The 21,578-nt window shown below is 41.1% G+C and overlaps 1 protein-coding gene across 1 annotated transcript in view; it reads left to right on the top strand.

Moving 5' to 3' along the window:
• anks1ab (ankyrin repeat and sterile alpha motif domain containing 1Ab) overlaps positions 1-21,578 on the top strand; it is a 436,373-nt gene that overhangs the window by 142,417 nt on the left and 272,378 nt on the right. The window contains exons 6-9 of the mRNA XM_078547799.1: positions 2,610-2,685; positions 3,628-3,729; positions 5,596-5,685; positions 7,364-7,521. Of these exons, the coding sequence (XP_078403925.1) occupies positions 2,610-2,685; positions 3,628-3,729; positions 5,596-5,685; positions 7,364-7,521 (426 nt within the window). The remainder of the gene's footprint in view (positions 1-2,609; positions 2,686-3,627; positions 3,730-5,595; positions 5,686-7,363; positions 7,522-21,578) is intronic.

Below are 21,578 nucleotides of genomic sequence, written 5' to 3'. Positions count from 1 at the left end.
AAGGGAGAGAAAGTAAAGTTACTTTACTTTAAGGGGAAAGGACAGGGGAGTGAGACTAGCTAACCTGCTGTTGCAGAGAGTCGACATGGGCTTGATAGGCCAAATGGTGCCTTGAGGGGGTGCAGAGTGAGAAAAACTGGTTACAGCGTTGGATGCTGTAAAGGCATATTAAAAATGTAAAATGTGGATTTTCAAGGAATGTAATGGAGCCCAATTGGCAAAGGGAACGGGCCCAAAGAATGTCTTTTGAAAGATAAGAAACAGGAACAGGAGTAGACCGTTCAGCCCCTCGAGCCCGCTCCGCCATTCGATAAGATCATGGCTGATCATCTTGTGTTTCAATTTCCACATTCCCATCTAACCCCGATAACCTTAGATTCTTGTTAGGCAAGGGAATCAATCTACCTCTACTTTAAAAACATTCAATGACCCTGCCTCCATCACCTTCTGAGGCAGAGAATTCCAAAGTCGCACAACGCTCGGAGAGAAAAAATTTCTCCTCATCTCTGTTGTAAAAGGACGACCCCTAATTTTAAAACAGTGCCCCCTAGTTCTGGACTCACCCACAAGATGTCCACCTAGTCAAGGCCGTTCAGGATCTTGTATACTTCAATTAAATCACCCCTCACTCTTCTAAACTCCAATGGAAACAAGCCCAGTCTGTTCAACCTTTCCTCATACGACAGTTCACTCATTCCAGGATCTAGTAAACCTCCTTTGAACCCCCTCCAATGCATTTACATCCTTTCTTAAATAAGGAGACCAAAACTGCACACAGTATTCGAGGTGTGGTCTCACCAATGCCCTGTATAACTGAAGCATAACATCCTTACTTTTATGTTCAATCCCTCTCATAATAAAGGATAGCATCCCATTAGCCGCCTTAATTACTTGCTGTACCTGCATACTAACGTTTTGTGACTTGTACTAGAACACCTAGGTCTCTCTGCACCTAAGAATTATGCAGCCGTTCTCCATTTAAGTAGCACTCTGCTTTTTTGTTCTTCCTGCCAAACTGAACAACTTCACATTTTCCCACATTAAACTCTATTTGCCAGATCTTTGCCCACTCACTCAACCAATCTATATCCATCTGTAACCTCATGTCCTCTTCACAACATACTTTCCTACCTATCTTTGTGTCATCTGCAAATGTAGCTACCATGTGTTCACTCCCCTCATCAAAGTTATTGATGTAAATTGTAAAAAGTTGAGGCCCCAGTACAGACCCCTGTGGGTTGCCACTTGTCACGTCCTGCCAGTCAGAAAAAGACCCATTCATGCATACTTTCTGCTCTCTGCCAGACAGCCAATCTTCTATCCATGCTAATATGTTACCCACTACACCATGCGCTTTTATTTTCCATAATAACCTTTGATGTGGCACCTTATCAAATGCCCTCTGGAAATCCAAGTACAGTATGTCTACAGGCTCCCCTCTATCCATTGCGCATGTTACTCCTTCAGTAAGTTGGGAGAGACAAGGAGTGTGGCGATAGTTCAGCAGGTGTGGGAAGGTCGATGGAGAGCAGCAGGAAGACAGAAACATCTGGGAGCAGTGGTGAGAGATTTCAACCAACGTTGATTAGTATGTATAAAATTAAAAGAAATATAAGCTTGCTTGTGGAGAAAGTAATGTCAAGTGGAAAAAAATGGCGTCCCAAGCTGGGTGACTTGCACCACTAGTGGTTGTTGTACTGATGTGCCTTGGAAGCAAAGTATAATGGTAGTTTTGGCAAAGATTTATTGCATTACCAAGTAAAAGTAATGTAAGTAGACATGTCACAATATCACAAATGTAGCTACATTGTGGTGAACAGGAAGTCTCAGGAACTCTGATATTGTTCTGGATCTGTTAGAGGACGATTAAAAAATATATGATTAGATGTTCTATCTATTACTCAAAATCAATAAGGCTCTCCCTGTTGCAAGGACAAGCGTTCATAGTTTTAATTAAGCAGTAGTACTTAAACGCTTAAAATATAGTACAGTAGCAATACAAACCATTCGTTGTATTACATTAGTACACCGAAGAATTGGATGAACCCTTTCTTTTTTGGGAAGTCTTGGTATTGTAGATGATTCAGTTTGTAATTGAAGTGGCCCTGAGCTATACAATCCAGTAAGATTCTAGGTTTAATCCCAATCCAAATCTTAACTGAGGCATTGTGGGGTTCTACAGTTTGCCTTTCATTTCTGGTTGTTAGGGAGGTAAAAATTGAATTGGGTTCTTTCTCTCAATAGCTATCAAATAACCCTTGTTTGATATTTGTGTGGATGTTGGGTGTGGATAGGATTGTGCTTGGTTGTGATGGCCTCTGTAGTTGAAAATCCTGGCCATGATGTATTACCACATGTGAGGAATGGCCACATGAGCAAGGTAAGAATGGGTATGAAACACTTCTGCCTAGTTGACAATATAGTATAAATCATTACCTCCAGAGTGGAGCCATAGGAGGAAAAAGAAATCCCCCGGTACTTATAAATGCAAGCTCACTTGTGCTTATAACTTTCAACTTTCCTGCAAAATTTGACAACTTGCTTTTAAGGAGCAGTAATTTGTGCCTAAATTGCATTTTTTTTCTTTTTACCCCTTTCCCAATCTCTAGACAGAGAAGGGTAGTGCACTTCATGAGGCTGCCTTGTTTGGGAAAACTGATGTGGTCCAGATACTCTTAGCATCTGGTAAGTTTTGGATCTCAGGTTATTTAAACCCAAGATATCAATCATAAATTTTCTTGTAGATTGTCTCTAATGTTTACCTGAGGACACTGTGCTACGTTTCTGCTATGGAGTAACCTTACTGATGGAACATAGTGATTATCTTTATTCTGGGAGCTATGCCAGCTTTGTTCTGTGAAGCATTTGTTATAGTTCTATGTATAGCTGTATGGTGTCTCCCTCTATACTTTTTACATCACTGCTGTGTGACAGCCCTTTTGTAACTCCCTTCTGTTTCTCAGTTTTTCTGTGAAGTTTACCAAATTAGAATCTTTGCAATTAACACTGGTAAATATCAATTACCATTGACCCAGCTTAAAGTTTCCCTCTTTGAAGGCTATTGAATTTTAGGAGCCACTGCATTTACAGGTCCACATACTTCAGGATTTCCTAAGGACATTTCTCTACTATCTTATGTTTCTACAGGCTACTTTATTATACTGTTGCACATTCCATAACATTTATTAGTTATTTCAAAATGTTATGGCCTGAAGCTACAATGTTGTGCTCCACTTTCACACACTACAAAACTCTCAGTTGCTAAGCTGCAGTGTTAGAGAGCTGTTGGTTGAAGTTGCCCATTGCCGACTTCCTGTGGCTTGTAACCATTTCCGAAGTCACTTTTGTGCAAAGAACTATCTTGTATCAGCAAATTGCTAGGTTCACTTGACAGGCAAAAAAAGATGCTTTGTAATTTACAGCTGTGGGACTTACTCAATAGAGTTGTCTATATACTTACTTCCCCTCTCTAATGGTGCAGTGACTTCCTTCTTTGAGCAATAGTAAATGTGACTTCTAATGGTTGTTCAATGCATGGCTGTTTAGATAGTTAGCACTGGTGCATAATTAAGATATGAAAAATTCCTGACCAGATGATTGCATGTCAATAATGCTCTTTTTTGACAGAGATTGATGTTAATATTAAAGATATCCAAGGGAGATCTGCATTAGAAATCGTGCGGGAACATCCAGCTCAGAAAAGCAAGGAGATAGCAACTCTTATTCAAGGTATAAAGCTTTTGTTTTGGCAAGATTTTAAGCATATTATCTTTCATTTAAGAAAAACCTTATTAACTTCGTCTCCTTAAGAAACTCACGTTTTCCTTGTGGGGGAAGGATAACTGGAGGTGGGTGGAGTGGCAACAGGTGACATCTACTGTCCACCCTCTGGTGCTCGGTAGTGCTGAAGATTGAGTCAGGGTGATCTTGCCCTCCTTAATTGTTTTTCTTCCGATCTTCTCCCTTTAGGGAAAAGCTCCAAACCAGTTCAGCCTATCTCTGTGTTAGTGGCGTGGCTGAGCTCAAAATTTTCCTTCCAGGAATTTTAACATCCCACATTAGTGTGCAGGACTATCAACTTGTTAAACCACCATAGTGCCTCTTCCATGTGTGAAAAAGGCACTTTACAGCTCTGACACAAACACTTTCAAGTGAATTTACAAGAAAAAAAAATGTACTTATATGAGCATTTGTATGTTTTGTTCTCATTTTTAATTGCTGCACTATTGGTGGCCATGTGTTTAACTGCCTAGGCCCTAAGCTCTGGAATTTCCTCCCTCTACCTCTCTGTCTTCTGTCTTGCTTTTCTCCTTTAGGATGCTGCTTTGGACCTCTGACCATACTTTTAGTTATCTGCCCTAATATCTCCTTAAGTGGTTTGGTGACATATTTTGTTCTGTAATTCTTCTGTGGAGAACCTTGGGGCAGTTTATTACATCAAAGGCACTACATAAATATAAGTTATTTAAATAAAAGTATTCATTAATATCTGCCATTGTGTGCAAATAGATCCTGCATGCAGCTTGATACTATTGCAGCTATGAAGTAACAGGAACCCACTTCACAACTGCTGCTCTATTCTAAAGCTCTAGCCGAGCAGCCCCGGTTATGTATAAAAAGAAAGTGTATGTTAGAAACAGGATTTTGAAATATGGCTCTAGTTTACATTTTTCATCAAGTCATTCACTATACAGGTTGCTGTCCTGTGGGTGAAAGAAAGATCGTATGTGAAGGTGCATATTGTACCCCATTTACAGCATATGTTTGCTGCCAGTGTAAGTACTGAAGTTAACAGCAACTCTTCACTCTATATTTGCAGTGTTTTGAAAAATGGAGATAGCAGCTATCACCAAATGATCCTGCAAAGGTTAGGCTATCTGTTTCTGAAAAACATCATGTTGACAACCTCCATCGCAATTCTGCAACCGTAGGCAAGCAGACTATGAGATTACAGAGAAAAAAACACACTCAAGCCAACAGCAACACCTCTTTTGGTGCCAGCTAAATAAAGTATATGAATTGTTACTCAGCTACTTCTAGTGAGCTAGCATCAGTGGTTGCTGCTACTTTGCATAGTAAAATGTAGGCAAATGTTTTGGATAGTGAGGGAAGTGAAGAATGTCTTCACATTACTTGCAAACTTTGTGAGGGGAAAGCTGATATCTAGACGGCAGCATCAACAAAATCTTTTGGTTGCTCTAAAACATCGCTGGTAACTCCAGGTATTATGGTGACCAATGTTTGAGGATATTTTTTTTGTTGGAACTGAAGTACTGTGAAGATTTGTGTGTCTCTGAGAGCAAACATATTCAGGCATTTGGTATAATATTGTGCTAATATGACTTGATCTGTTTTTTAGGATTCAGAACTCCCAAGTTGTTCATGGAATGCTGTATTTATGAAATATTCCTACCACTAGAAATAATAAACTCAACACAGTTTTAAAGAAATTTTAATTTTTAAAAGCTACTTTTAAAGTAAACCCAAGGAAGAATGAGGTTGATCTAATAAAGTGGAATATTATAGTGTTGTGTTATGATTGTTTGACAATTCTTTGATGAGAAACTAGTCAGTGTTTCATTATTCTCTCTGCAGATCATATGGCAGGGAAGGAGATCTTGAATATAGAAAATACAATTGCAGGATCATCTTCCATTTCTGAGCCAGTGAATCAAAAATCTAAGGGTAAGGACACTATTCGTTTAAATTTATCAAGTACTATTTATGCCTCTAATGAAATTACATTTGATGAACAGCTTCACTTTGTTAAATTGATATATTTGATATGCTTGAAGGTTACTTAGCATCCCTCTTTCTATTTTCTTGGTGACAAGAGCATCTCTATGAAGCAAATATATGTACTGTCATTACTTTAGGCAATTATAAAGGAAGAAAAGTAAAAGGGAACTAGAATGATTTTTATCATTAGAGCAATATTAGTATAATTATTTAAAAAAACATTTTATGCTTTTGGCTCTTACGGTGACTATAGATAATTGTACTGAAAAGTATAACATGAGCCATAAATAGCCTGGATCTCACCAAGGTCAGTGCCTGTATTGTGCTGAGTTAGATGAAGCAGCAGGGCAAAGTACAATTTCCCTCAGTATATCTGCACTAGAGATTAGGGTAAAGTAATAGATTTCAGTTTACGTGCATGTTGCAGGCTAGATAGTGATGGTAGAGGCTCCAACGTTCTTTCCATCACATGATTGACCAGGAATTTCTCCCACTCTTACTGCCTGCCAGTAGCATGTGTTGCAAGGATTTTCAGGTTGGTAAACAGCCTGTTTGGCCATGTTATGAGTGCAACTTCATTGGCCATCAAGTCTTGGGGTGGGACTCGAATTTCTGACACACAGGCTGGGGTGCTACCCACTGCTCCGCAAGACCTCTCTTGTTGTAATATGACCCTCTAAAATCAAAAAGGCCTGGTGACATTTACTGTTTATGTTTACGCATGAAATCTGAGCACTTGGTGAGGAACCAGATGGCTACTGATGCAGAGGGACTTGTATGTAAAAACCTGTTCAGGAAAATTGGGCGGGTCGTGCCCGGTGGCAATGAATATTATAAATATGTGTTTAATATTTCTGAAAACCGATAGATGTGTCTGTGAAATGGTGAAATTAATGGAAAGAAAGCAGTTGTATCTGGGATGAGTTTTACTTTGATTTTAGCAGAGGCACAAAAAGATAAAACTCCCTATTGTGAAGCTAAATTCAACATTAAACCATAACTTAATGACAAATGTGTTGGAAATGTTTGAAAAACCAGCACAGCCATCAGCTTTTCATTATATGAAAAATTGGTCTGTTCCATTCAGAAGATAAATAAAATAAAAAATATAAAACAAAATACTATTCATGTTACTGTGCTTATTTTTAATCCAGAACATGAGGGGTGTGTTGTTTGTGTTAATTAACACAATAGTTAAGTGCTGCTCCTTGATCTTCAATTTATAATTTTTCCTGTTTCTCAAGCTGTACTGCCTTACTTTAGAGATTTAAATGAAAAACTATAAAATATTATTACAGTTGAAAATTATGGTACTCAAAATGATTAAAATAGCAATAAACTATTATTACTATCAATAAGCCTAGTCATGACTAACGATGTATTCAGAGAACGTAAGACCAAGTTAGTCTGCATTCATGAATAAAGCAGTAGTATCACTTATATAGCTTCATGCTTTTGATGCAAGTGTTGATGAAAGGGAGTAGTTGTTTACTGTGTGTAGCACTATGGTCTTCAGTGAGTAGAGTGTTCAGCTTTCACTTCTTTGGTAGCAGATTGTGGTTGTCTGGATGAACTGACTGGGTAAACAACTCTTCTTGTTTCCATTCCATCCCTCAACTTAAAGGTGAGGAACAAAGGGAATTGACTAAGCTTATTACAGAATTTGAAAGCCAGCCAGATGAAGAATGTCCTTATGAAGCCTTGTGCAATGCAACATCTCACACTGTAGAAAGTTTGAAAACATCTGACAAAGAAACAAGTTCAAGCCAGGAATTAATCAAGGTCAGTACTAAAAGAATTAGCAATTTACAATTCTGTTGCAGCTAAGTAAATATCTTACTGGTTTATGCTGGAGGTGTGGAATTACTGTTTCCAGCACCCCTCTGTCCATAGAGTAGTACTTCTGTGGCTGTTTAATAAGTATTCTTAAAGAATCAATACATAAATCTGTGACAAATATGAAGTAAAATATTATGAAGGTGTGTGTCTGGCAGAAACAAAATACATAACTTTTTAACATGCTTTGAAATGCTTGCATTTTTTTTTATTCATTCATTTATGGGATATGGGCATTGCTGGCTAGGCCAGCATTTGTTGCCCATCCCTAATTGCCCTTGAGAAGATGTTGGTTAGCTGCCTTCTTGAACCACTGCAGTCTCTGTGGTGTAGGTACACCCACAGTGTTGTTAAGGAGGGAGTTCCAGGATTTTGACTGAGCGACAGTGAAGGAACGGTGATATATTTCCAAGTCAGGATGGTGAGTGGTTTGAACGGGAGCTTCCAGTTGGTGGTGTTCCCATGTATTTGCTGCCCTTGTTCTTCTAGATGGTAGCAGTCGTGGGTTTGGAAGGTGCTGCCTAAGGAGCCTTGGTGAGTTTCTGCAGTGCATCTTGTAGATGGTACGCATTGCTGAATTGCATAATCATGGGTTGCTCGTCACTTAGTTTACTTCTCCACATGTCAGTGGTAACATGCAACAGCAGTTTGAATGTTTCATAGTGATTGTAATTGTTTTGTGTTCCTCCCTCCCTTTCAGCTCTTGATTTATAATTATTTCTGGAATGATATTTGTGTCTCCTACAGTGTAGACAGACAAAATATCTGTTCAATGCATCCGCCATTTCCCTATTTCCCATTATAATTTCCTGACATTGACCCTAGAAGACCAATGCTCATTTTAGTAGCAGTGTGTGTAATAGAGGTAATGAAATTGCTGAGAAGATTTAGCCTAAGACCATGTAGTTGGTACAGGTCACAGAATTTCCCAGTGGGAGTCATAGTAAAATGCTATCTGTTAAATAGTGTGTCTTTAAATTCTTTGTCTCTTGCAAAACTAAATTTGCTTTTGAAGTGAAGTTTCTATTTTAATGCTCTGATATGAATGGACAGGAATTGGTTGTGTTCTTCCAACACAGTATTTGTCTTTTAGTTTTTTGAACAAAAGTTCTTTTAGCTTTATTTTGGCAGGAGGGATGTAGGACAGGATTATCATGTTAATGTCTTAGAATAGCCTTAGCAGTTGTCATAGTGATGGCAGTGGTTAAGCATTACCAAGAGGATGATATAATGCAAGTCTGCTGTCTAAGCAATATTTGAAACGTTCAAATTGCAACTGTTGCTTAGAAGCAGAGCACACACTTTTGAAGCATTGCAGTGGTTGCTAAAGCAAACCTGTGGAACTTCCATGCCATCACTATATTGCATCAGTGTTTATTAGAAACATATACTGGTTATTTTCCATTAGCTTACAAGCTGGAAATGCCTGGCTGCTCCTTCAAAGCAGTATTTTTCAAACTTGACTGTGGAAGTTCTCCTGCAAATGTTGGCTACATAGGATTTTATAAGATGTATGGCACCGAAACAGACCTTTTGATTCAATCAGCCCATAACCAGGTTCGTGCTATATTCAAGCCTCTTCCCATCTTTATTCATCTAAATTTATCACCATACCCTCCTATTCCCTTTTTCCTTGTATACTTGTCTAACTTCCCTTAAATAAATCCATACTATTTCGTTCATCCATTTCCTGTGGTAACAAGTTCCACATTCTCACCACTCTGAGTAAATACGTTTCTTCTGAATTCCCTATTGGATTTCTTGGTGACAATCTTATATTGGTGGTCTCTTGTTGGGAAGAGCATAGGTGTAAAAATTATCCATGCACCTAGCTATCAAAACCTTTCCTAATTTTAAATACCTAAGCGACCCAGCCTTTTATTTTTGTTCATGGGATGTGGGCACTGCTGGCTAGGCAAGCATTTATTGCCCATTCTAATTGTCCTTTGAAGGTGGTGGTGAGCTGCCTTCTTGAACTGTGGCAGTCCATGTGGTTTAGGTACACCCACAGTGCTATTAGGGAGGGAGTTCCAGGATTTTGACCAAACGACTATGGAGGAATGGCAATATATTTCCAAGTTAGGATGGTGTGTGGCTTGAAGGGGAACTTGCAGCTTGTGGCGGTCCCATCTATCTGCTGCCCTTGTCCTTCTAGATGTTAGTTGTCGTGGGTTTGGCAGGTGCTTTGTAAGCAGGCTTGGAAAGTTCCTGAAGTGCATATTGTAGATGGTACACACTGCTGTCACTGTGCGTTGGTGGTGGAGGGGGTGAATGTTTGTGGATGGCGTGCCAATCAAGTGGGCTGCTTTGTCCTGGATGGTGTCAAGCTTCTGTGGTGTTGTTGGAGTTGCACTCATCCAGGCAAGTGGGGAGTATTCTATCACACTCCTGACTTGCGCCTTGTAGGTGGCGGACAGGCTTTGGGGAGTCAGGAAGTGAGTCACTCGCTGCAGGATTCCTAGCCTCCAACCTGCTTTTGTAGCCACAGTATTGATATGGCTAGTCCAGCTCAGTTTTTGGCCAATGATAACCCCCCAGGATGTTGATAGTGGGGTATTCAGTGATGGTAAAGCCCTTGAACGACAAGGGGCGATGGTTAGATTCTGTCTTGTTGGAGATAGTCATTGCTTGGCACTTGTGTGGCATGAATGCTACTTGCCACTTGTCAGCCCAAGGCTGGATATTGTCCAGGTTTTGCTGCATTTGGACATGGACTGCTTTAGTATCAGAGGAGTCGCGAATGGTGCTGAAGATTGTGCAATCATCAGTGAACATCCCCACTTCTGATCTTATGATGGAAGGAAGGAGATTCATGAAGCAGCTGAAGATGGTTGGGCCTAGGACACTACCCTGAGGAACTCCTGTAGTGATGCCCTGGAACTGAGATGATTGACCCCCAACGACAACAACCATTTTCCTTTGCGCTAGAGTATGACTCCAACCAGTGGAGTGTCTTCTCCCTGATTCCCATTGACCCCCGTTTTTCTCGGGCTCCTTTATGCCACGTTCAGTCAACTGCTGCCTTGATGTCAAGGGCAGTCACTCTCACCTCACCTCTGGAGTTCAGCTCTTTTATCCATATTTGAACCAAGGCTGTAATGAGGTCAGGAGCTGAGTGGCCCTGGCAGAACCCAAACTGAGTGTCAGTGAGCAGGTTAAACAAGTGCTGCTTGATAGCACTGTTGATGACCCCTTCCATCACTTTACTGATGATCAAGAGTAGACAGGGTGGTAATTGGCCAGGTTGGATTTGTCCTGCTTTTTGTATACAGGACATTCCTGGGCAATTTTCCGCATTGCCGGATGGATGCCAATGTTGTAGCTGTACTGGAACAGCTTAGCAAGGGGCACTGAAGGTACCTCCAGAGGAGGCCGAGATGGATCACCCACTTGGCACTTCTGGCTGAAGCTTCTTGCAAATGCTTCAGCCTTATCTTTTGCACTGATGTGCTGGGCGCGCCCATCATTGAGAATAGGGGTATTCGTGGAGCATCCTCCTCCAGTGAGTTGTTTAATCGTTCACCACCATTCATGACTGGATGTGGCAGGATTACAGAGCTTAGGTCTGATCCATTGGTTGTGGGGTCGCTTAGCCCTGTCTATCACTTGCTGCTTATGCTTTTTGGCATGCAAATCACCCTGTGTTGTAGCTTCACCAGGTTGACACCTCATTTTTAGGTATGCCTGGTGCGGCACCTGGCGTGCCCTCCTGCACTCTTCATTGAACCAACTTTGACACCCTGGCATGGCGGTAATGGCAGAATTGGGAATATGCCCGACCATGAAGTTAGATTATGGTTCTGTACAATTCTGCTGCTGATGATGACCCACAGCGCCTCATAGTTGTCCAGTTTTGAGTTGCTAGATCTGTTCAAAATTTATCCCATTTAGCACGGTGGTAGTGCCACACAACACAATAGAGGGCATCCTCAATGTGAAGGTGGGACTTCGTCTCCACAAGAACTGTGCAGTCGTTACTCCTACTGATACTATCATGGACAGATGCAGCTACGGTAGGCAGGTTAGTGAAAATGAGGTCAAGCATGTTTCTCCCTCTTGGTTCCCACCTGCTGCAGACCCAGTCTAAAGGCCATGGCCTTTGAGACTTGGCCAGTTTGGTCTGTAGTGGTGCTACTAAGCCACTCTTGGTGATGGACTTTGAAGCCCCCCACCCAGAATACATTCTGCACCCTTGCCAGCCTCAGTGCTTCCTCCAAGTTGTAGTCAACATGGAGGAGTACTGATTCATCAGCTGAGACGGGGGAAGTACGTGGTAATCAGCAGGTGGTTTTCTTGCCCATGGGATGCCATGAGACTTCATGGGATCCAGAGTCAATGTTGAGAACCCCCAGGGCAACTCCCTCCTGACTGTATACTACTGTGCCACCACCTCTGTTGGGTCTACCCTCCTGGTGGGACAGGACATACCGAGGGGTGGCAATGGTGGTGTCTGGGACATTGTACAGAATGATTCCGTGAGTATGACTATGTCAGGCTGTTGCTTGTTTAGTCTGTGGGACAGCTCTCCCAATTTTGACACTAGCCCCCAGATATTAGTAAGGAGAACTTTGCAAGGTCAACTGGGCTGAGTTTGCTGCTGTTGTTTCCAGTGCCTACGTCGATGGCAAGTGGTCTGTCCAGTTCCATTCCTTTTAGACTTTTTAGCCATTTGATACAACGGAGTAGCTTGCTAGGCTATTTTAGAGGGCAGTTAAGAGTCAACCACATTGACATGGGTCTGGAGTCACATGTACGCCAGACCAGGTAAGGATGGCAGATTTCCTTCCCTAAAGGACATTAGTGAATCAGATGAGTTTTTAAAATAATGGTTTCATGGTCATCATCAGACTTTTAATTCCAGATTTTTATTGAATTCAAATTTCACCATCTGCCGTGGTGGAATTTGAACCTCACAACATTACCTTGAGTCTCTGGAATACTCGTCCAGTGACAATGCCACTATGCCCCCACCTGTCAATCCTTTCCTGATATGTATACCCATGCTTTTCTGGTATCATTGTTGCAAATCTTCTCTGCACCATTCTCCAGCACCTCTATACCCTTTTTATAATATGGCGACCAGAACTGCAGTTAGTACTCTAAATGTGGTCTAACCAAGGTTCAATTCCGGTTTTGTATAACTTCCCCACTTCTCTGTTTTATCCCTCTAGAAATAAAGCCTTTTGCTCAATCTGCTTTTTTTTAAAATGGTGTTGTTAACTTGTGGCACAACTTTCAATGTCTGATGTACTTGTACTCTGAGATCCCTTTGTTTCCCTACCTCGCCCAGATTTCTACCTTCCAGGTAATGTGATCCCCCTATTCTTCCTACCAAAATGTACCACCCACATTTATCTGTGTTGAACTTCAGTTGTCGATTATCTGCTCACTCTACATTGCTCAGTACTTCTGAACTACCCAAAGAAAAACAGTGCATTGCAAGCAGTGTTATCATTTGATTAAAGCAGCAAAAATGAGGTAATATCAAATTAAAAAGTATGCAAGATATATTAAATACAAACTTTAGCAGACAGGGTGTTTGCAGTACGCTAGTTAGAAAGAAATTGGGCTTGTTGACACCCAATTTTTGGGCACTGTGTACCCTTAGAGCTCCAAATGGCATATACAACATCTGCGCACTTTGGCAAGTTGCGCCGGATGTCATATTGGTGATGGTATTGGTGTTCATGCTGCCAGTGTCTGCAGGAACTGTGCATAATAGGCAGATCATGATGTCAGTCAGCATGCAATATTAACACTATTGGTGCCATTTTGGAGCTCAGCTCTTCATCTGACACCCTTTCTTGAAAGCATGTTCAGTTATGCAATTTTAACAGCAGAAGGACCCCTCCCCCCCCAATCCCACCTCCCCCACACCTCCCTCCACCAGTGCTATTTAAAGGGATAGTCAATTACTGACATCTTAGTTACTGGTTTCTTTCTTTTGGCTGTTACTATGATCCTACAAATGCTTGTTGCTTTTCATGGTTTTCAAGTTGAAAAAGTCCATAAGAAATGGTCTGGCACATGCTGATTTAAGGCTTCTGCATAAACCATATGCTCCCAGACATAACTGCACTTGTAGGCATTCCCCTTGGAGAGTGTACAGAGCACATAGAACAGGACAAGTTTCTGGAAGGTGAGGTGAGAGTGACTGCCCATGATATCAAGGCTTTTGACTGAGTGTGGCATCAAGAACCCCAGCACAATTGGAGTCAATGAGAATCAGGGGGAAAACTCTCTGCAGCGGACTGCAGCGGTTCAAGAAGTCAGCTCACCACCACATCTCAAGGGCAATTAGGGATGGGAAATGAATTTTGACCTAGCCAGGGACACCCACATCCTATGACCGAATGAAAGAAGGATAGGAGGAGGAAGGGAAGAGGGCTCTCAGTAGGAAGCCATATCCATTAAGGGTCAAAAAATTTTTTTTCCCAAGGGCTCTTTTGAGATTTTTTTCAGGAGCTACATTTTGGTTTCCAAGGGCTCCTTTTTCATTCTCACTCACTGCTTTATTAGGTGATGCAGTCATGTAGTAACCTAATCTTCTGTATTTGTTTTAAACCTTTTTTAGTGTTTCCTCCTTTAGATAGATAAGGTAGCACAAATATCAAAGACTGTATGTGTGTAAATTTTTTAACTTGGAATGTATAAATGAGATGTTTTTGATAATTTATTAAAAATAAATCTCCCCTACCCTATTTCCAAAATGAAAATTCTAACCACTTGACACGTGATAACTTATTGGGAACGAGCTTCGCGTCTGCAGCTCCTTTTAAAAATTAATTGCAAGTAATTAGCACTCTTCAGCATTCTATGGTTTTGACAATTTCAAGTTTCTTTCCCCTCAGTACTTCTGTTTAAAGTGTGTGCTGACAAGCAAGTCAGGAGAATGACTTCCAAAAGTCCAACTGCATAACAAGGGGATTCACACAAATTAATTCTGCAGCACCAAGCTAATCATCAGATAACAAATGGTTTAATTCACATAGACTTCTTATTTTAGTGATTGCTTTTATCCCAAGCTTATGCACTTTTTCATGTGGTCATCTATGTTTTAATGAGGCATAGATTGAAACCCCTTAGCACAGAAGCACCTTAGTTACATTAAAGACCCATTCCACTTTATAGAGGTGCTTAACTCACTGACTGTGCCGCCGCCCCCCCCCCCCCCCCCCCAATGCCATACTTTCAATGTCCATTGTAAAATATACGTACACAAATATAGAAATGGAATGAGGTATGCTGTCTGTCCGAAATTATGAGAATGTTTTGGCACAAAAGCAGGCCATTGGGCCCATAGTGCCTGTGCCGGCTTTTTGGGGGAGAGCTATCAAATTGGTCACCACTCCTGCCTAATCTTTCCCCATGACACTGCAAACTTTTATCCCTTTGAATATTTATCCAATTTGTTACACCTTGCTGCAAGCTACTATTCTTAATGATTTATTAAAATCAACTCCCGTCGCAGCCAGAGGCTGAATTAAAGAAAATTTTTACAATCGATTTAAGTAAAATACAAAAATACAAAAAAATTCAGGTGAAATTCTCTGGCAGCATTGCAGCCAACAGCACTACCATTGATTCACCAGGCAGCCATAACTTCCTTGAACCACTTAACACCTTCCTCTGTTTGATGCAGCAACCCTTCCAAATGTGGCTGTACTCCTGCTTCTTGCAGCACAGAAGGCCAAAATCAGTCATCCTCTTGAGAATGCTTCTGCAGACTTCTCTGTGTCTTTAAAGAATTTGAGGGCAAGACAGTAGAATTCATTCAGGTGGAGGCTCCACCATTTCTTCTTTTCCTCAGCCTGTGTTTGCCCCTCCTGTTTCCTCCCTGTGATTAGAGGAGTGGGGCAATGAGCATGAGAAAGACAGAATCTGTGATTGGAGGTGCAGCTCCTCACAAATTCTCTCTCTCCCATCTACTGGGGTGACTTCTGTCTCATTGGTCACCCTGTGATTGGACTTTCCTGGGTTTTTTGGTGGCTTTTGAGGGTGAATTCACGAATTCAATACCCTGCCACGCCCCATTATTTTGAATCCTGTCCACTATAGACTTGTGCACTATTTGGTTAACATTTAAATTTGGTTGTGGGTTTCATAATCAGAAATTACAAGATAAATCTTTCACTGTTAAATGTTTAACTTCTGCAAGTCTTACCACATGCAAAAAACATGATATCAGCTGAGTATTATAAAATAAACTTGCATTTCAAAACCAATCCTCATTAAAACTTTGTAAATTCAGAAATGGGCATCAATAGTTCATAATAATTCATTTTTTTGTACATAAGCCTTTCCAGTGGCCTGATACAATACAGTAAACCTGAAGGTCCAGCAGAGGGTGCAATAACCTTGAATAAAAATCAGATACAGGCAATTCAATATCAGACAGATTTTGGTTATGAATGGTCTGAGTGAAAATTCTTACGTTTTCAATGTGGTAGACTTAATTTTATGGAAAAGTAAGATTCTGAATTCTTAGCATCTTCTGCAAAAATCAGAAACAGGGCATGCTGGTGCCATGTTACCAGGGAAAACAAACATGCAGTTATCTTCCCTTGAAGACATGGTCATGTCAATGATGTGACATTGGGACCTCATTTATGGGAACCTTTACATTTCTTTGCAGTATGAAGGAAGTGTTGTTGTTAAAGGACTTCTGTTCATTTTCCATGAAGTGAACCTTTATTTTTTGTCATTTACAAAAATTCAAGGAATTCTGGATCAAATACAATTAACCAGAGCTAATTGGTAAAAATATGCTTGTTATTGGTTGCAGTCATTAGACCACATTATTACAACTTTCTAAACACCATTGCAAACAATATTAATTTAGAATGGAGGGGACTTGACCATATTAAAGATTATAGGAGGTGATGATTGGTGCTTTGGGTTATCTGTTACACTGGAGATTTTATTCCTTGTTATTTTGAATCCATCCTTGAGGAGGAAATGGCTGGCTGAAGTTTATATGCAAGATATTTTTAGATATCTTGACTCTAATAGTAGCAGGATAGATAAAATTAATTTTTTTTCCCCTCAATTGAGATTTTTCAGATAAATGGCATTAACTGAAAATAAGACAATTTGAGCACATGCCATAAATAGCATCAAGGAAGAAAAAACACTGAGGATTTTGTGGTCATGGCTGATTTGTCACGTGTGACTGGGTGCAGGGAACATTAGCTCAGAGGTAGATATCCTTGGGGGGAAAGTGATTTAGCCAGCTGCAAAATACTTAGAACTTGCATTGAGTGACTTTCCATTTTAATGTTTATGCTTCTCGTCTTGAATCTAGAAAAGATCCGTTCACTTGAAGGGATATTGTATTATTAGAATATACCAAAGGGAATTTTCAGTTGTTTCTTGAAATTATACACAACATTTATGCTAGAAAGCCTGTGAGGCACAGAAGAACATCAGTTTGGCCTAAGTTGTTTGTATTGGTGGAAACTCGTTGTGGCATCTATTTTTGAAGATGGTCATTGCCTGGCACTTGTGTGGCATTAATGTTACTTGCTATTATCAGCCTAAGCATGAATGTTGTCCAGGCTTTGCTGCATATTGGCATGGGCTGCTTCAGTATTTGCGGAGTTGCGAATGGTACTGAACATTGTGCAATCATCAACAAACATCCCCATTTCTGATCTCATGACTGGGAGAAGGTCATTGATGAAGCAGCTGAAGATATTTGAGCCTAGGACATTACCCTGGGGAACTCCTGCAGCGATGTCCTGGGGCTGACGTGGTTAGCATCCACCAACCACAACCATCTTCCTTTGTGCTGGATCTGACATCAATAATGAGTTTCTGCCTGATTCCCATTGACTTCAGTTTTACTAGCACCCTTTAATTCACACTTGGTCAACGTTTGCTTTGGTGTCAAGGGTAGTCACTCTCACTTCACCTCTGGAATTCAGCCCATTTGTCCATGTTTGGAGCGAAGCTGAAATGAAGTCTGGAGCCAAGTGGCCCTGGTGGAACTCAAACTGAGTGTCGATGAGCATACTATTGCGGAGTAAGTGTTGTTTGATAGCACTGTTGATGACGCCTTCTATGACTTTGCTGATTAGTGAGAGTAGACTGATGGGGTGGTAATTGGTTGGATTGGATTTGTATGACACCCAGCTCTTTCTCACCACCACTTCCCTCAACTCCCCCACTGTTGCTAAATTATCAAACTGCTTTTTTGACATCCAAATTTGTTTTTTGTGGACAGGAAATATCTGGGCAATTTTACACGTTGTTAGGTAAATGTCAGTGTTGTTGCTGTACTGGAATAAGCCTGGCTCGTTTTGAGGCTACTTCTGGAGTGTATGTCTTCAGTACTACAGCAAGGATGTTGCTAGGGCCCATAGCCTTTGCTGTATCCATTCTTTTCAAATTACATTTTTTTTAAGGTAAAGTCTCCCACCTTGTCCTTTTTGACCTGCCTGCAGCCTTTGACATGGTTGACCGCACCATCCTCCTGCCATGCGTCTCCACTGTTATCCAGCTGTGTGGGACTGCTGTCATGTGGTTCCATTCTTAGCTATCTAATTGTAGCCAGAAAATCACTTGCAGTGGCCTCTCTTCTTGCTCCTGCACCATTACCTCTGGCATCCTCCAAGTATCTATCCTTGGCCCCCTTTCTCATCTGCATGTTATCACTTGGTGACATCATCTGAAGGCACAGCAATCATTTTCACATGTATGACGATGACACCCAGCTCTTTCTCACCACCACTTCCCTCAACTCGCCCACTGCTGCTAAATTATCAAATTGCTTTTCTGACATCCAGTACTGGATGAGCCGAAATGTCCTGTTATTAAATACTTGGAAAACTGAAGCCATTGTTTTCAATCCTCTCTCCAAACTTTGATCCCCAGCAACCAGCTCCATCCCTTTCCCTGGCAACAGTCTGAGATGAAGTCTCAATGTTGATGTCACATTTGAGTCCACATAAGCTTCTGACCTCATATTTGTGCCATCACAAGACCACCTGCTCCCAGCTCCAAGACTTTTCCTGACTTTGCTCCTGTCTCAGCTGATTTGTTGACCCTCATCCATGCCTTTGTTACCACTAGACTTGAATATTCCAACGCACTCCTGATTGGTCTATCCTCCATAAACTTGAGGTCATCCATAATTCTGCTGCCTGTTTCTTAATTTGCAGCAAATCTCCTCCCCTGTCACCTTGTGCTTGTGACCTACATTGGCTTCTAGTTGACAGCATCTGGATTTTAAAAATCTAATTCTGGCTTTCAAATCCCTCTGTGGCCTTGCCCCTCCCTATTTTGTCCAGCCCCACAACCTTCCAAGATGTCTGCACTCTTCTAATCCTGGCATCTTGTGCATTCTCAATTATAATTGCTCCACCACCGTGCCTTCAGTTGCATAGGCCCCAAGCTCTGGAATTCATTCCTTAAACCTCTCTGCCTCACTTTCTTCCTTTAAGAAACTCTTTAAAACATAGACCAAATACCTCCTTACGTCATACTTCATTTTATAATGTTCTGTAAAGTGCCTTGGGACATTTCATTACATTAAAGGCACTCTGTAAATGTTGTTGCCCAGTGCCTTCAGCCATTTCTTGATATCATATAGAGTAAATCAAATTGGCTGAAGACTGGTATTTGTGATGCTGGGGACCTCGTGTGGAGGCCGAGACGGATCATTCAATTAACACTTCTGGCTGAAGATTGTTGTAAATGCATCAGCCTTGTCTTTGTGCTAATGTACTGGACTCCACCATCATTAATGATGGGGATGGTTCTGGAGCCTCCTCCTCAAATTAGTAATTCAGTTGTCCACCACCATTCGTGATGGGATGTGGCAGGACTGCAGAGCTTTGATCTGATTTGTTGGTTGCGGGATTGTTTAGCTCTGTCTATCACATGATGCTGCAGCATGTAATGTTGTAGCTTCACCAGGTTGGCATGTCATTTTTAGGTGCCTGGTGCTGCTCCTAGCATGCCCCCTTGCACTCTTCATTGAACCAGACTAGACTGGTTTAGGCTGTAACTGTCAAACACACTTAATAAACAGGAAATGGAGGATATGAGAGCTGTAATAATAGTACTTTGTTGATTTACAGCAGATAGGAGTTCAGTTGTCCATCCTCATAAGATAGAAGGTAACAGTTATATTGGCTCCCTTAAATTGCAATGTACATCCAATGGACTGAGGACACCCTGAAAAATACTTTTTTTTTTAAAAAAAGCAATTAAAGTCAAGAGTTGGCAGTCAACATTATGTTCAGACAAAGCTATGAAGTGTCTCCATTGAATTGAGCGGGTTAGCCTTTCCCTTGCATGCATGACCAAGACAATAGAATCACAATTATTGCAGCGCAGAAGGAGGCCATTCAGCCCACTGTGTCTGCACCAGCTCTCTGAATGAACAATTTACCTAGTGCCATTCCCTCGCCTTCTCTCTGTAACCCTGTCTTTTCAGATGATATTTTAATTCCCTTTTGAATATCTCGATTGAACCTGCCTCCCAGGCTCTCTCAGGCAGTGCATTCCAGACTACTCACTGCGCAAAATGTTTTTCCTCATGCCGCTTTTGCTTCTTTTGCCAATGACTTCAAACCTGTGCCTTGTGGTTCTCAATCCTTTCATGAATGGGAACAGTTCTATCTCTCAATCTCTCCAGACCCCTCCTAATTTTGAATACCTCTATCAAATTTCCTCTCAGTCTTCTCTTCTCTTCAAGGAAAATAGGCTCAACTTTTCCAATCTTCTTCAAAACTGAAGTTCCTCATGCCTGGAACTTTTCTCATGAATCCTTTTTGCACTCTCTCCAATGACTTCACATCTTTGCTAAAGTACAGTACCCAGAATCAGACACAATACTTCAGCTGAGGCCGAAGTAGTGTCTTACACAAGCTCAACATAACCTCTTTGCTTTTATGCTCTCTACCGCTATTAATAAAACCTAGGATGCTGTATGCTTTATTAACTGCTCTCTCAACCTGTCCTGCCACCTCCAATGACTTATGCACATATTTTCTCAAGTCCCTCTGCTCCTGCACCCCCCCTTAGAGTTGTACCCTTTATTTTATATTGTCCCTCCTACTAAAATTAATCACTTCACATTTCCCCACATTGAACTTCATCTGTCACTTGTCTTCCCGTTCCACCAACGTGTCTATATCCTTTTAAAGTTCTACACTATCCTTCTCACAGTTCACAATGCTTCCAAGTTTCGTATCATCCGCAAATTTTGAAATTGTACCCTGTACACCAAAGTCTAGATCCTTGATATATATCAGGAAGAGCAGGGTCCCATACTGACCCCTGGGGAACTCCACTACAAACTTTCCTCAAGTCTGCAAAACATCTGTTAACCACTGCTCTCTGTTTCCTATCATTCAGCCAATGTTGTATCAATGTTTGTTACTGTTCCTTTTATTCATAAGCTGTAACTTTGCTCACAAGTCTGTTGTACGGCACTTTATCGAATGTCTTTTGGAAGGCCATGTACACCACATCAACAGCATTGCCCTCATCAACCCTCTCTGTATCACTTCAAAAAAACTCCAAGTTAAATACAATTTTCCTTTAAATCTGTGCTGGCTTTCCTTAATTAACCCGCATTTGTCCATGTGACTATTTGTCCCGAATTATTGTTTCTGGGCGTTTTCCATCCACCAAAGTTAAAGTGCCTGGAATGTGTTTGCTGGACTTATCTTTACACCCTTTTTTGAACACGGGCGTAACATTGAATTCTCAAGTTTTCAGGCACCACCCCTGAGACTTAATAAGGGCTTGAAAATTATGGCCTGTGCATCTGGAATTTCCACTGTCACTTCCCTCAGTATCCTTGAATGCATCTCATCTGGTCCTGGTGTTTCATCAACTTATGGCTTAAAAAGCCTGTCTAATACTTCCTCCTTATCAATTTTAAACTCCTCTAGTGTATTAATTACCTCCTCTGTTCAGCAGGGTTCTGTGGGTAGGAAGGGGAATAAGAGTCCGAGGCCCAGATTCTTGTGTGTCCTGGGGGAGCACTC

The sequence above is a fragment of the Cetorhinus maximus genome, chromosome 8 (assembly GCF_964194155.1).
Source record: "Cetorhinus maximus chromosome 8, sCetMax3.hap1.1, whole genome shotgun sequence".
In the NCBI taxonomy this organism is placed as follows: domain Eukaryota; kingdom Metazoa; phylum Chordata; class Chondrichthyes; order Lamniformes; family Cetorhinidae; genus Cetorhinus; species Cetorhinus maximus.
Note: the sequence above shows the minus strand (reverse complement) of the source record. Positions and strands in the feature narration are given on the sequence as shown.